At 47.2% G+C, this 14,603-nt stretch overlaps 1 protein-coding gene across 1 annotated transcript; it reads right to left on the bottom strand.

Annotated features, from left to right (window-relative positions):
• Window positions 1–755: 755 nt before the first annotated feature.
• On the bottom strand, window positions 756–2,942 carry LOC142726242 (perforin-1-like). The gene is made up of 3 exons (XM_075849007.1): window positions 2,401–2,942; window positions 1,916–2,279; window positions 756–1,574 (listed from the first exon to the last, which is right to left on the bottom strand). The coding sequence occupies exons 1-3, from the start codon at window positions 2,940–2,942 to the stop codon at window positions 864–866; spliced, it is 1,617 nt and encodes a 538-aa protein (XP_075705122.1). The 3' UTR covers window positions 756–863.
• Window positions 2,943–14,603: the final 11,661 nt, after the last annotated feature.

Here is a 14,603-nt window from a genome sequence, read left to right as displayed (position 1 = left end):
TAGCTTTCATTGGGGTGATCCTCTGCTGAGCTGCAGGAGTTGTGTTGTGGCCGGACTCCTCTACGGTGTCTGGACCGAGGCCTACAAGATGATCCTCTGCTTCTCTGGTGGCTCATTCTAACCCTGTGTGTACATAACATGTCTATCCTGCCCCGTGTCTGAAATTCTGTAGGGGCAAATAAGTAATATGCTGATGTGGGGACTATCGGAGGGCAGAAGCGATCATAATATGGGGAATATCGGAGGGCAGAAGCAATTATAATATGGGGAGTATCGGAGGGCAGAAGCAATTATAATATGGGGAGTATCGGAGGGCAGAAGTGATCATAATATGGGGAGTATCGGAGGGCAGAAGCAATTATAATATGGGGAGTATCGGAGGGCAGAAGCAATTATAATATGGGGAGTATCGGAGGGCAGAAGCAATTATAATATGGGGAGTATCGGAGGGCAGAAGCAATTATAATATGGGGAGTATCGGAGGGCAGAAGCAATTATAATATGGGGAGTATCGGAGGGCAGAAGCAATTATAATATGGGGAGTATCGGAGGGCAGAAGCGATCATAATATGGGGAGTATCGGAGGGCAGAAGCAATTATAATATGGGGAGTATCGGAGGGCAGAAGCGATCATAATATGGGGAACATCGGAGGGCAGAAGCAATTATAATATGGGGAATATCGGAGGGCAGAAGCGATCATAATATGGGGAGTATCGGAGGGCAGAAGCGATCATAATATGGGGAACATCGGAGGGCAGAAGCGATCATAATATGGGGAATATCGGAGGGCAGAAGCGATCATAATATGGGGAATATCGGAGGGCAGAAGCGATCATAATGTGGGGAGTATCGGACCCTTGACTAATCTTTTGGGGGCAATTCCCTATAATTCTGGCAATGCGGCCCTTGGAGGTAATCGGCACAAGTAACACTTATAGAGTATGTAAGGCTGCCCTTCTTTAGGTGACAAGTGTCAGGAGTTTTACCTGAAATCAGAACTTTTTCACATTTTCCCAGGAAATCATCATGTATTACGTCCTTATCCCAAACCTCTATTGTGTACTTTTTAATGGGGCTGAGCTCTACAACTCCAAAATTATAATCTAGATTCCATGTGGGGTTTTTTTTATTCTTGATCATCGGGGTTCTTTTTTCAGAACTATCAAATCGAATTTTCACATAGGCGTCTGCCTGTGAGCCGACGTCACCCTTAAGATCAGTGGCATATTGGATGGTCACCGTAAGCTCGGCCGCCCCCGGACGTGTTGGGCAGCAGTTGGAACTTGTGTACTTAGAAGCTGGACATGAACAGGAGCAGTCGTTTCCTTGACTATTGACCTGGCCGCCAGGACAGGAGCACTTCTGTGTTATAGCCCTGTCATTGATGTAATCACTTATGGCCAGCCTGAGATTCTCTTTCTTAGGGCCCTTAATTCTCACCAAGTTATGGAGAGATTCTAAAGAATAGGAAACCAGACCGGGGTGATTATTCAGGCTTTCCATCCACTTGTTAAAGACAGACGTGTCTTTTCCGGGTGCGAGAAGATCAAATTTTGCGTCTCCTCCTATCACCTGTGAACGTAAGTGACAATTTTAATATTCAGACCATCACCCAACGTCTACAGGTGTCACTAGTTTCTCCGCTAAGACATGCAGGTTTTATGTTCACTCATCATCAGTTGCAGAACGATCGCGCTCTCGGGGTATTTTTTGTAAAAAGACGGAAGAAAACCCCAAAGGATCAACTTCCATCTGTGGTATCTTTTGTCCCATTAAATTTAATGTTAACAGATGAGACATCGGAGGATTTGACGCACAATTTTTGACCCGGTCGGGAAAAAGTTGCAGAGAGAATTTCTCCGTCAACTCCATGAATCTCGGCAGAACTAAGTCCATAAAGCACAAGGACTCACCTCCCATTTACGATCACTGAACACTTGATGGAAATCCCCCTCAAATCCAGATTTCTTTAATTTGTTTTTGCAGAGTTCGACTTTGGAATTGATACCTGTTCCGAATATCCCGACCTCGGCTTCAACTGAAAGGCAATCCTTGACCTCATCCATCTGCAAACCATTCATGGTCACTTGGCAGGTTCTCACGGCAGTGACCTCTTGGGTCCGACCTCCGACATTTACACCCGTGATATAGTGGGTGCCGAAGTAGTCTATCAGTTGTCTGTATTTAGCCTTAGTCATCTTATCATAGGAATCGGGAAGGTCTTTCAAAGATTTCTCAAAATCAGGCTTCAATGGGGGATTCATTACCAAGCGAAAACTGAAATAAAAAAACAAAAATAAAAACATAAAAGCAGAAGTTTAGGAATTTGGGTTCAATTATATTTTAGAGAATAATTTAAAAATTCATAACTAGTAACTAGGCAGGATACGGGTAATACCTGTAACGGGCACATTCTAACTTGTGGCTCAGAAAGTTGTAATTGTCAGTGACACTTTTACTCTCGGCAAACTTGGCCATCTCACTGTGAGATCCTCCCGTCGCTGTCTTCGCGCTCACCCCAAGAAACTTCACGCTGAGACCAACTTTCCAATCATTCTGCACTGAAGACGTGGCTTCATTGGCCACTGATACTATGGAACGAGACACCACGCTTTGTATATTTCTGGAGCATGAAGTCTCTGGTCTCCAGTCCGTCATGGCCTTGGGTAGTTTCTGCCAGGTGTTCTGGTTGTGAATGTTCTCACACAGTGTACAATTCTCTCCAACCTCCTGTAGATCAAGAGGATTAAATCCGGTGGTCTTCATGGTGACAATATCAATGCCTTCTCCTAACAAAGTATGGCCCGGAACAAATTTGGCATCCTTGCATTGTTTCGGTGTGCCGGTTCTACACCCATATCTAGGCATGGGCGAGCTCATAGAAGGTCCCTGATGGTGAAGAAGAAGAAGCCAGAAGAAAAGACACAGTTTGGACTCCATTGCTTAAAATGTCCTAGAAAAAAAAAGAGCCAACAGTTTTATAAAAAAAAATAATAAGACTCCATACAAATCTAGAACTAGGATAATCCCAAATGATTGTCTGGCTGGCATCTTATACGGGCATATAGGAGTACAAAGATGGTAGACCTAGTTCTTCACTAGACCTCCCATTAGAAACCCATTGGCACCCCATGATCACACTGTGGGGGCACTGATGAGGTGAGTAAGAGAGCCCCCTCCCTCGGTCTAACTACTTAGATGCCGTGGTCGCTATTGACCACTAAGCTTCGATCCTGGTCATTGCAGCAGGGTGTTGGGCGTATGTTGCCGTTTACACCCATTGATGATTGTACGGGCTCAGCTCCTGAACCTCTGCCATCACCGCACTGTATATGCATGGCAGATGTCGCTAAGGGGTTAAAAACTTTGAAATTTGAAGGGCAAGGGTCTCAAATGTAGTGTTTCTGAAGTACTACCTGTACCCCATGCCACACTACATAGGCAGCAGCAGATTATGGAGGGAAATAAATAAGAATGGAGGAAGGAGGGTTTGGGTTCTTGAAAATCTGGCCTGACTTCTCTGTTGGCTACACCTGAACGAGGAGGGGGCCGCTTCTCTGGGGGTGAACACAGCTAGGAGGCTGGAGGAGTGTTTAAACCAGGGATTGGTGGGAGGGCCATAAACCTCTAAATTGCATGCTGAACAACGCAAGAGGACTATCAAAATTGGTGAACTGGAATTAATAACGTGTGACATAAGGGGGATAACTGAGAAATGGCTGAATGATGACTATAGACGTGGCTGGATGATGGTTATAGACATGGCTGGATGATGTGGTTGGGTGATGACTATAGACGTGGTTGGATGATGACTATAGACGTGGCTGGATGATGACTAGACATGGTTTAGTGATGATTATAGATGTGGCTGGATGATAACTATAGACGTGGCTGGATGATGGTTATAGACATGGCTGGGTGATGACTATAGACGTGGCTAGGTGATGGTTATAGACATGGCTGGGTGATGTGGTTGGGTGATGACTATAGATGTGGTTGGGTGATGACTATAGATGTGGCTGGATGATGACTATAGACGTGGCTGGATGATGACTAGATGTGGTTGGGTGATTATAGATGTGGCTGGATGATAACTATAGACATGGCTGGATGATGACTATAGACGTGGCTGGGTGATAACTATAGACATGGCTGGATGATGACTATAGACGTGGCTGGGTGATGACTATAGACGTGGCTGGGTGATGACTATAGATGTGGCTGGGTGATGACTATAGACGTGGCTGGATGATGACTATAGATGTGGCTGGGTGATGACTATAGACGTGGCTGGGTGATGACTATAGACATGTTTGAGTGATGATGACTATAGACATGGCTAGGTGATGACTATAGACGTGGCTGGGTGATAACTATAGACATGGCTGGGTGATGTCTATAGACGTGACTGGGTGATGGCTATAGATATGGCTGGGTGATGACTATAGATGTGGCTGGGTGATGACTATAGACGTGGCTGGGTGATGACTATAGACATGTTTGAGTGATGATGACTATAGACATGGCTGGGTGATGACTATAGACGTGATGTGGTTGGGTGATTATAGATGTGGCTGGATGATAACTATAGACATGGCTGGATGATGACTATAGACGTGGCTGGGTGATAACTATAGACATGGCTGGGTGATGTCTATAGACGTGACTGGGTGATGGCTATAGATATGGCTGGGTGATGACTATAGATGTGGCTGGGTGATGACTATAGACGTGGCTGGGTGATGACTATAGACATGTTTGAGTGATGATGACTATAGACATGGCTGGGTGATGACTATAGACGTGGTTGGGTGATAATTATAGATGTGGCTGGGTGATGACTATAGATGTGGCTGGGTGATGACTATAGATGTGGTCGGATGATGACTATAGACGTGGTTGGGTGATGACTATAGATGTGGCTGGGTGATGACTATAGATGTGGCTGGGTGATGACTATAGATGTGGCTGGGTGATGACTATATATGTGGCTGGGTGATGACTATAGATGTGGTCGGATGATGACTATAGACGTGGTTGGGTGATTATAGACGGGACTGGATGATGACTATAGATTTGGCTGGATTATAACTATAGATGTGGTTGGGTGATGACTATAGATGTGGCTGGATGATGACTATAGACGTGGTTGGATTATGACTATAGACGTGGCTGGATGATGACTAGACGTGGTTGGGTGATTATAGATGTGGCTGGATGATAACTATAGATGAGGCTGGATGATGACTAGAGACATGGCTGGATGATGACTATAGACGTGGCTGGGTGATGACTATAGACGTGGCTGGGTGATGACTATAGATGTGGCTGGGTGATGACTATAGACGTGGCTGGATGATGACTATAAACATGGCTGGGTGATGTCTATAGACGTGACTGGGTGATGACTATAGATGTGGCTGGGTGATGACTATAGACGTGGCTGGGTGATGATTATAGACATGTTTGAGTGATGACTATAGACATGGCTGGGTGACTATAGACGTGCCTGGGTGATGACTATAGATGTGGCTGGGTGATGACTATAGATGTGGTCGGATGATGACTATAGACGTGGTTGGGTGATGACTATAGATGTGGCTGGGTGATGACTATAGATGTGGTCGGATGATGACTATAGACGTGGTTGGGTGATTATAGACGGGACTGGATGATGACTATAGATTTGGCTGGATAATGACTATAGATGTGGCTGGATGATGGGAATGACTGGACAAGTAACTTACAGACTTCTCGTTTTTTCAGAGTAGATTCTAAAAGTCGGAGGGGTGAACGGTGAGCGGTGGTAAAGTCCTCTATCAAGTCATCAATATAGTACAATATATGTGAGGGAAATTAAGTTGTGCAGTTTCTGTAGGTGGAAATACAAGATGGGAAAAATAATTCAAATACTGATAGAGGTCGTTATAATTGATGACTTCAACCATCCTGATATAAGTTGGGAAACTGAAACCTGTCCATCTAATAAAGGAAACAGGTTTTGTCAATAACTAAAGATAATTACCTGCCCCAACTAAAGGGGGGGGGGGCAATAGACCTGACAGAAGAATAAAGGTGCAGGTGTGGGGGCACCTAGGAAATAGTGACCATCATATAATAAACTTCCACTTGTTTTTTTATATTTTAATGGGATGTCTTTTCAGAGGGCCTCAAAAATAAAAATGTGTTCAGCTTAGAGAAGCCCTTAAATGATCCTGATTAGAATCTCCTCTTTCATATGCCACCAGGACCGCTGTTCTAGGTTGTCCACAGCCGGAGATATGGCTGTTTGAAGTGATCCTCCTTCCCTCCAGCCTCAGTCTCTCACACTGTGTGAAGCAGCTTCATGCTGATTGGACAGCGTCAGAGGCTGGGAGGAGCTCCACCTCCGGACAATCGCTGCTGTTACCGCCCGCTTATCTAATAATAGCTCATTTACATATTTAGAAAAATTCTTAGAACTTTGCAAATAATAAAAGTTTTTCTAAACAAATCGCCCTGTAGTTATCAGCAGCCAAGCGCCTATTAGATTAGTCAGGAGACGGGGAATTAATAAACTGGTGACCGGTCCCTTTAATGTTGTTGACTAGGACAATGTCCCCAATAATAAGAGCACAGATACTAAATGGGATATTTTTAAATCTTCTTACATTTTCATTGTGAGGGGTTTGTACCTTATGGGAATGAAAGGGTTAGAAACAGGAGAAAACCAATGAGGATAAATAAAAATGTAAAGGGGCAATAAAAGAAAAGTGGAGGCCGCGAAGAAACACTAAAAGCCTATAGGGAAAAAAGAAATGCTGTAAAGGACAGATAAAGACAGCGAAGCTGGAGACGGAGGGACTGATTGCTAAAAAGAGTAAGGGTACGTTCACACGGCTCATTTTCAGCCGTTTGTTGGCCCGTAAACGGCTGAAAAATCAGAAGCAGAACGCCTCCAAACATCTGCCCATTTCAATGGGAAAAACAGCGTTCTTTTCCGACGGGCCGTTTTTTTGCGCGGCCATTTTGAAAAACAGCCGCGGAAAAAACTGGCCGCAACAAAGAAGTGCATGTCACTTCTTCAGCCATTTTTGGAGCCATTTTTCATTGACTCTATAGAAAAACAGCTCCAAAAACGGCTATAAAAAAGCAGCGAAAAACGCTGCGAAAATTGCGAGTGGCTCAAAAAACGTCTGAAAATCAGGAGCTGTTTTCCCTTGAAAACAGCTCAGTTTTTTCCGATGTTTTTGAGTTTGCGTGTGAACATACCCTAAAGTGTTCTTCATATCCACAAATGAAATGGTTAAAACTGAAAGTGTTGGCCCTTTAATAGCAATGAGCGAGAAATGATGGAGGAGGATGAGGAAAATCAAATGTCAGATGAAATGCAGAATAAAATCAATTCTCTATGAAATGTCACCTGTCTGACCATGAAGAAGCGCAGCGCCGCCTTAAAAAGATCAAAATAGACCAATCACCAGGTCTGGATGCCATTCACCCATGAGTACTAGGGGAATTAAGTCCAGTAATAGACAGGACATTATTTCTGATATTTAAGGATTTTTTTTAGTGACTGGGTCTATTCCACAGGATGGGCGCATAGTAAATATTGAGCCAATATTAAAAAAGGAGTCACAAAGTGATCCCGGAACTATAGCCTGTAAGTCTAACCTCCATTGTGGGTAAAATATTTGAGGGTTTTCTAAGAGACGCTATCATGGAGTATCTCAATCAGAATAGAGGTATAACTCTATGTCCGCACGGCTTTATGAGGGATCGGTCCTGTCAATCTAATCTGATCAGCTTCTAGGAGGAGGTCCGCGCTAGACTGGATCGGGGAACGGATATGATGTCTTATATCTTGATTTTTCCAAAGCATTTGATACTTTGCCACATAAAGGGTTAATACATAAAATGAGAATGCTGCGACTGGGGGCAAATATGTGTAAGTGGTAAGTAACCGGCTCAGAGATAGAAAGCGGAGGGTGGTTATTAACGGTACACACTCACATTGGGGCACCGGTACTATTGGGGTACCACAAGGGGCAGTATTGGGCCCTATATATTTATTAATGACCTTGTGGAGGGATTGTACAATAAAACATCAGTTTTTGCAGATGATACTAAATTGTGTAAAGTAACTAACACTAAGGAGGACAGTATTGAGGTATAAATGGACCTGGAGAAGTCGGAGGCTTGGGCAGAGAAGGGGTAAATGAGGGGTAACACTGATGAATGGAAGGTTCTGCGCTCGGAAGGGAAATACAAGTCACCATTGAATACTAAATGGGAAAATACCGGGTAAAACTGACATGGAAAATCAGTGTCAGGCAGCTGCTGCCAAGCCGAATAAGATCATGGGGTGCATCACAAGGGGCATAAATGTACATGACCAGAACGTAGTTCTGCCACTTTATAAAGCTCTAGACCAATCATGGAGTATTGTGTACAGTTTTGGGCCCCAGTGCATAAGAAAGACATAGCAGAGCTGGAGTGGGTTCAATGGCGGTAACTAAAGTAATAAATGTAATGGGGAGACTGCAGTACCCAGAAAGATGATCAAAATTAGGGTTATTTAGTTTAGAAAAAAGACGGCTGAGGGGAGACCTAATATTACAAGTAATGGGTCCAGGGCAGCTCACTGGTCAGGGGTTTGCACTATTGTCTTGCAGCACTGGAGTCCTGGGTTGAAATCCACCCGAGGACAACATCTTCATGGAGTTTGTGTGCTCGCCCCGTGTTTGGGGGTTTCCTTCCACGCAGCAAAAATATACAAATGGGGTATTTAGATTGTGGGGCAGGTGGTCGATGATCCAGGGATTTGTTCTGATTGCCGAATTTGGTGAAGAAGATGAGAAAAATTGTCTTATGCCTCACGGGGGTTTTGCCTTCCTCTGGATCAACATTGCAGAATAATGGGCTGACCTGGAGGGACATGTCTTTTTTCAGCCCTACAAACCATGTTACTGAGAGTACCCCCATTGTTATAATGATAATGATCTACCACTGAGAGCGCCCCCTGCTGGTAATGAATTAATCCCAAAAAGTAACGTCTCTATTATACCATCATTGCCAAGTCAGCATACAATCAGCCATGCCAACTGTGCCCGTATGCATTCTGGGTCAGTGTCTTGTACGGCTTGTATCACTCTATATATAACGTCCTTCATCCAGTCCTAGAGACGGTGGATGAGCCACTTACCTGGTGTCAGTCTGTCTCAGGGATGTGACTATGACTCTCATATCTGTATATATAGGATCCTCTGGCATCCGGGTACCATATGGCGCCCATCAGATAGCACAGTGACATCACCTGAACCCCATCACTGCCAATTTCTTCAGAAGTCCATTGTGGTGTCAGCACAGGGTTAATGTGAGACATGGGGCGTAGAAATATAAGATGAAATGTGTAGACAGATAAGATAAGATGTAATGTTCGTCACCTGAGCATAAAGCCTCCGCCCGACCGACCAGGGCGCAGAACACCTGGCACTCGGCCAATCACCACATCTCACTTTATGGCGTCTCATATCATTCCTTTCGATGACTCCCCACACAATAGAGGAGAGAGTATGAAGGAAGAGGAGGCACGGGTATCCAGGGAAGCAAAGAATTGGGTGACTAGAAGATGAAATCTCACCCAACCATGGCGCTCCGACGCACCCGCATGCCCATAATGCCGCCCCTCACTGTAATGAAAAGGCTGCTGTGACCAGTATGGTGCTATATGTAGTTGGCTGCCCGGCATCAGGACCTTGTATGCGCCCCAGTGCAGCCCTTTACCGGGCTTGACGTGGCAGCCTTAGAGGATTCGGGACGGGCCCCCTGCGGACCTCCTTCCCCTGGGATCGGTCATGGTGGCACCCCGGCTGCCGCGATCGTTACACCACGGTTTTTATTGGTTTATTTTTGATCAATTTTGTATGTGCATAAAATACAGACCATACACGTCCGTTACTTGGCTGCTCCACCACTGATGGTTTTCTGGGTCTCCGCTGCTTATTATTTATAATCTGGGGTCATGTCTGTCGTCCATAACGCTGTGGTAATGTGACATTGTTGTGGACGACACACCAGGTTCTGAGAAATAAGCATCAGTGGTGAAACAGTTAAGAATCAATAAGGAAGGAACGGACATATTATATATAAGGGTAAGAGAAAGTAGAAAAGCGCGGCCTCCGATGCTGTGATAACGCTCCAAACGGCGGCAAATAATCCGTTTATTACACTCACAAACCGCCATAAATACAGGACTAAAGATAACGGCAAGGTCGACACTAAAGTCCATCACGTGGCCCGGCCCGAAAACCAACTGGTCAATTAAGATAAAACGTTCACCCCTGACCAGTCAGAGCAACCGCCCCTGCAGAACAACCACAACCCCCAACAGATCCCCCGAAAGACTCTGCCGGAGGTTCAGGTTGACATTGCTGATGGGGTGATAAGACCCCCCACACTGGATAGAGGTGCAGGATCGTGCTGTTGGGGTGATAAGACCCCCACACTGGATAGAGGTGCGGGATCGTGCTGTTGGGGTGATAAGACCCCCTCACTGGATAGAGGTGAGGGATCGTGCTGTTGGGGTGATAAGACCCCCCACACTGGATAGAGGTGCAGGATCGTGCTGTTGGGGTGATAAGACCCCCCACACTGGATAGAGGTGCAGGATCGTGCTGTTGGGGTGATAAGACCCCCACACTGGATAGAGGCGCAGGATCGTGCTGTTGGGGTGATAAGACCCCCCACACTGGATAGAGGCGCAGGATCGTGCTGTTGGGGTGATAAGACCCCTCACACTGGATAGAGGCGCAGGATCGTGCTGTTGGGGCGATAAGACCCCCACACTGGATAGAGGCGCAGGATCGTGCTGTTGGGGCGATAAGACCCCCCACACTGGATAGAGGCGCAGGATCGTGCTGTTGGGGCGATAAGACCCCCCACACTGGATAGAGGCGCAGGATCGTGCTGTTGGGGCGATAAGACCCCCCACACTGGATAGAGGCGCAGGATCGTGCTGTTGGGGCGATAAGACCCCCCACACTGGATAGAGGCGCAGGATCGTGCTGTTGGGGCGATAAGACCCCCCACACTGGATAGAGGCGCAGGATCGTGCTGTTGGGGCGATAAGACCCCCCACACTGGATAGAGGCGCAGGATCGTGCTGTTGGGGCGATAAGACCCCCCACACTGGATAGAGGCGCAGGATCGTGCTGTTGGGGCGATAAGACCCCCCACACTGGATAGAGGCGCAGGATCGTGCTGTTGGGGCGATAAGACCCCCCACACTGGATAGAGGCGCAGGATCGTGCTGTTGGGGCGATAAGACCCCCCACACTGGATAGAGGCGCAGGATCGTGCTGTTGGGGCGATAAGACCCCCCACACTGGATAGAGGCGCAGGATCGTGCTGTTGGGGCGATAAGACCCCTCACACTGGATAGAGGTGCAGGATCGTGCTGTTGGGGTGATAAGACCCCCACACTGGATAGAGGCGCAGGATCGTGCTGTTGGGGTGATAAGACCCCCACACTGGATAGAGGCGCAGGATCGTGCTGCTGTGGTGATAAGACCCCTCACACTGGATAGAGGTGCAGGATCGTGCTGTTGGGGTGATAAGACCCCCACACTGGATAGAGGCGCAGGATCGTGCTGTTGGGGTGATAAGACCCCCACACTGGATAGAGGTGCAGGATCGTGCTGTTGGGGTGATAAGACCCCCACACTGGATAGAGGTGCAGGATCGTGCTGTTGGGGTGATAAGACCCCCACACTGGATAGAGGCGCAGGATCGTGCTGTTGGGGTGATAAGACCCCCACACTGGATAGAGGTGCAGGATCGTGCTGTTGGGGTGCGCTCTGACATTTTTTTTGTATCTTGTATATTTGATATTTTTTATTGCCATAGTTTGGACCTCTGTGTTACTTGCCGTTTATTTGACACCAGATCCGCCGGGTCTGTTCTGGGTCTGCGGTGACCTGGCTGGAGTTTCTCTCCTTCTCTATTGCGTTGGATCACCCACCTGAGTACTTTTATATTTATGTCTGCATCTATTTCCCTTTTATTGCTTAATCCTTAGTCGGCATGGACAGAGTCGTTCAGGAATCTGTTGGCGGTTGTGGTTGTCCTGCAGTGGCGGTTGCTCTGACTGGTTAGGGGGATTGAATTGAAATATTGGGGTTATCTATTAGTGTCCCCTCATTGTTCTCCTACGGGAAGGATCATTTCCTTATTTTAATTTGCATAATTTAGTAATAACTCCGTTTTATCTAGAGTGACTTTAACCCCTTCCCGAATTGTATGTTACTGCTGACACTTTATTGCAACGGGCAGGATCCTGCTCGGTAAACCATACCTCCCAATTTTCAAGTATCACAAAGACGGACAATTTTTTTTATTTTAAGCCACGCCTCTAATCCCCTTCCAATCCCCATCCATACACACCCGATTCAGCCCTCACAGTATCATGCTCCCATAGTGCCTCCCACACAGTATAATACCAAATTATTTTATATTTTATACAATAAATGTCTTTGCGTTCACCTGGTTGGGAAGGTACGGAGAGGTAGTAGAGATGCCACGGAAGAACATGGATGAGTTTGGCATCTGGTCAGGGGCCTGGACGTTCATGGTTAAACTAAAGCGTCTGGGACAGACGGTGTCCCACATACCATCGTCTGCTTTCCTGGGAAGAGATCGGATCCTTGTCTTCTACCAGGGGCAGCCGAAGTTGTGTCACCGGTGTGGCGACCCCTCACATTTGAGTGCAGGCTGCAAGGTGCAGAAGTGTGCTCATTGTGGGGGGATTGGTCATCTAGCCGCATCGTGTGACCGTATTCGCTGCAACCTGTGTGGTGACTTAGGTCACCCGTTCAGTCGGTGTCCTCGCTCTGTTGTCAATGCCTGTTCCAAACCTGCGGAGGATGAAAGGAGGGAGGCCTCCGTGGGTGAGGGTGCGGGCAGGGACGATGGGGCACAGGGGCAAGGGAAGAATGCAAAGAAGGGTCCCCCTTCTCGCCAGAGAAGGGCGGAGAAGCGAAGGAAGGAGAGGATTTGGAGGGCGCTCCAGGAAACTGGGACAACCTCTGATTCGGATCTGGATGCCCCCCCTGAATCTGATGCCCCTGGGGAGGCCGAATTGAACGGGGAGATGAGGAGGATCCAAAGGGAGCAGAGGGCTGAGGACTCTCAGTCCTCCCACTATGAAAGTGTGGGAGAGGAAGAGAGGACTCAGCCTACAGCAAAAGGGACACCGGGCAAAACCCAAGGGCCAAATACATCTGGCCCCGCCCTGGCCCAGGAAGGTAAATCCTGTACCCCCCTGGTGCGCTCTACTGATCGATACCATGCTCTCGTGGACATTCCAGCCTCTCATACTAAGAGGGAGGGCATGGTAGGGCACCCTAGAGTCGTTGAGCCTCCCCTGCTGCAGGGGCCGTTGCCCCCAGAGGGGGAGGTTGACCCGGTACTTGGGGATGAAGATGGGAATAGGGTGGTGAATATGGACTCCTCAGTTTGCAAGAAGCGAGGCAAAGAAGGGGGGTCCTCATCAGATAGAGGGGGGGGGTGGGAAGAAGAAAGCCGTCTAACTCAAACATCCATGATGGCGGCACCCACTCCGTTGACGCTGGCATCAATTAACGTTGCCAGCATTAAGTCAGATAGGGCGAGATTTGCAGCCTTTGATTTTCTTGGCCGAGTTGAAGCCGACATTTTGTTTTTGCAGGAGACCAGGCTGTCACTTTTGGCAGACGTCATTAAATCTAGGAGGGAGTGGCGACGCGGGCCCTCCTACTGGTCTCTTGCGGCTGAGCCCTATAGCGGAGTGGCGGTCCTTTTCACCGCACCGGTAACATGCCGACGGATGATTGAGTTAGAAATGGGGAGGTGCTTGATCTTAGATGTCCTCATGAGGGGACAGGAATTAAGACTAATCAATATATACGGACCCCAGAGTAAATGGGACCGTAAAAGTCTCTTCATGAGGATTAAGCCTTTCCTTTTTTCAGGTCGACAAGTTATCTTTGGAGGGGACTTCAATACTGTCATGAGACCCCGAGATAGAGGAGGTTCCGGAGATAAAAAATTGACCTACGATAGTGTAGCATTAAAAAATATAGTTAGCGATGCTCGCCTGGTGGATATCCACATCAGGCATACCCCAGGCCACTCGGGTTTCACCTATCGTAGAGGTAGTTGTAGGTCTAGGATAGACAGGTTTTTTTTGAAGGAGGAAGCCATCTCTTCACCAGTGTCCGTTGTTGAGGTGGAGTTCTCCGATCACTGTATGATTATTTTCTCTTTGAACATTGCAGAGTCCCTCCAGATGGGAAGAGGTATATGGAGGCTGAATTCTACTCTCTTGGAAGAAGCGGAGATAAGACAGGCCTTTGAGGATTTTCTTCAGAGCCAGGTACCTTTGTTGGATCTCAGTGGTACTAAGTCTGAGTGGTGGGAGTTGTTTAAAGTCCGGGTGGCAGGATTTTTCCGCAGGCTCTCGAGCCTCAGGTCCATGAGTAGGTACCGCCTATATCAGGAACTGAGGAGGAAACTCGAACATCTGGTCTCAACCGGGGGTAGTGGGGAGGAGATCTCCGTGGTGAAAGCTTTGCTCAGGAGGTG

Source organism: Rhinoderma darwinii, unplaced genomic scaffold (genome assembly GCF_050947455.1).
Source record: "Rhinoderma darwinii isolate aRhiDar2 unplaced genomic scaffold, aRhiDar2.hap1 Scaffold_619, whole genome shotgun sequence".
Taxonomy (NCBI): Eukaryota; Metazoa; Chordata; class Amphibia; order Anura; family Rhinodermatidae; genus Rhinoderma; species Rhinoderma darwinii.
Note: the sequence above shows the minus strand (reverse complement) of the source record. Positions and strands in the feature narration are given on the sequence as shown.

Coding starts and splice junctions, on each gene's coding strand:
- LOC142726242 (XM_075849007.1), bottom strand. CDS start 2,942: ATGGAGTCCAAACTGTGTCTTTTCTTCTGGCTTCTTCTTCTTCACCAT. Junction 2,280..2,400: donor TTAGAATGTGCCCGTTACAG/GTATTACCCGTA, acceptor TTTTTATTTCAG/TTTTCGCTTGGTAATGAATC. Junction 1,575..1,915: donor TCAGTGATCGTAAATGGGAG/GTGAGTCCTTGT, acceptor TTACGTTCACAG/GTGATAGGAGGAGACGCAAA.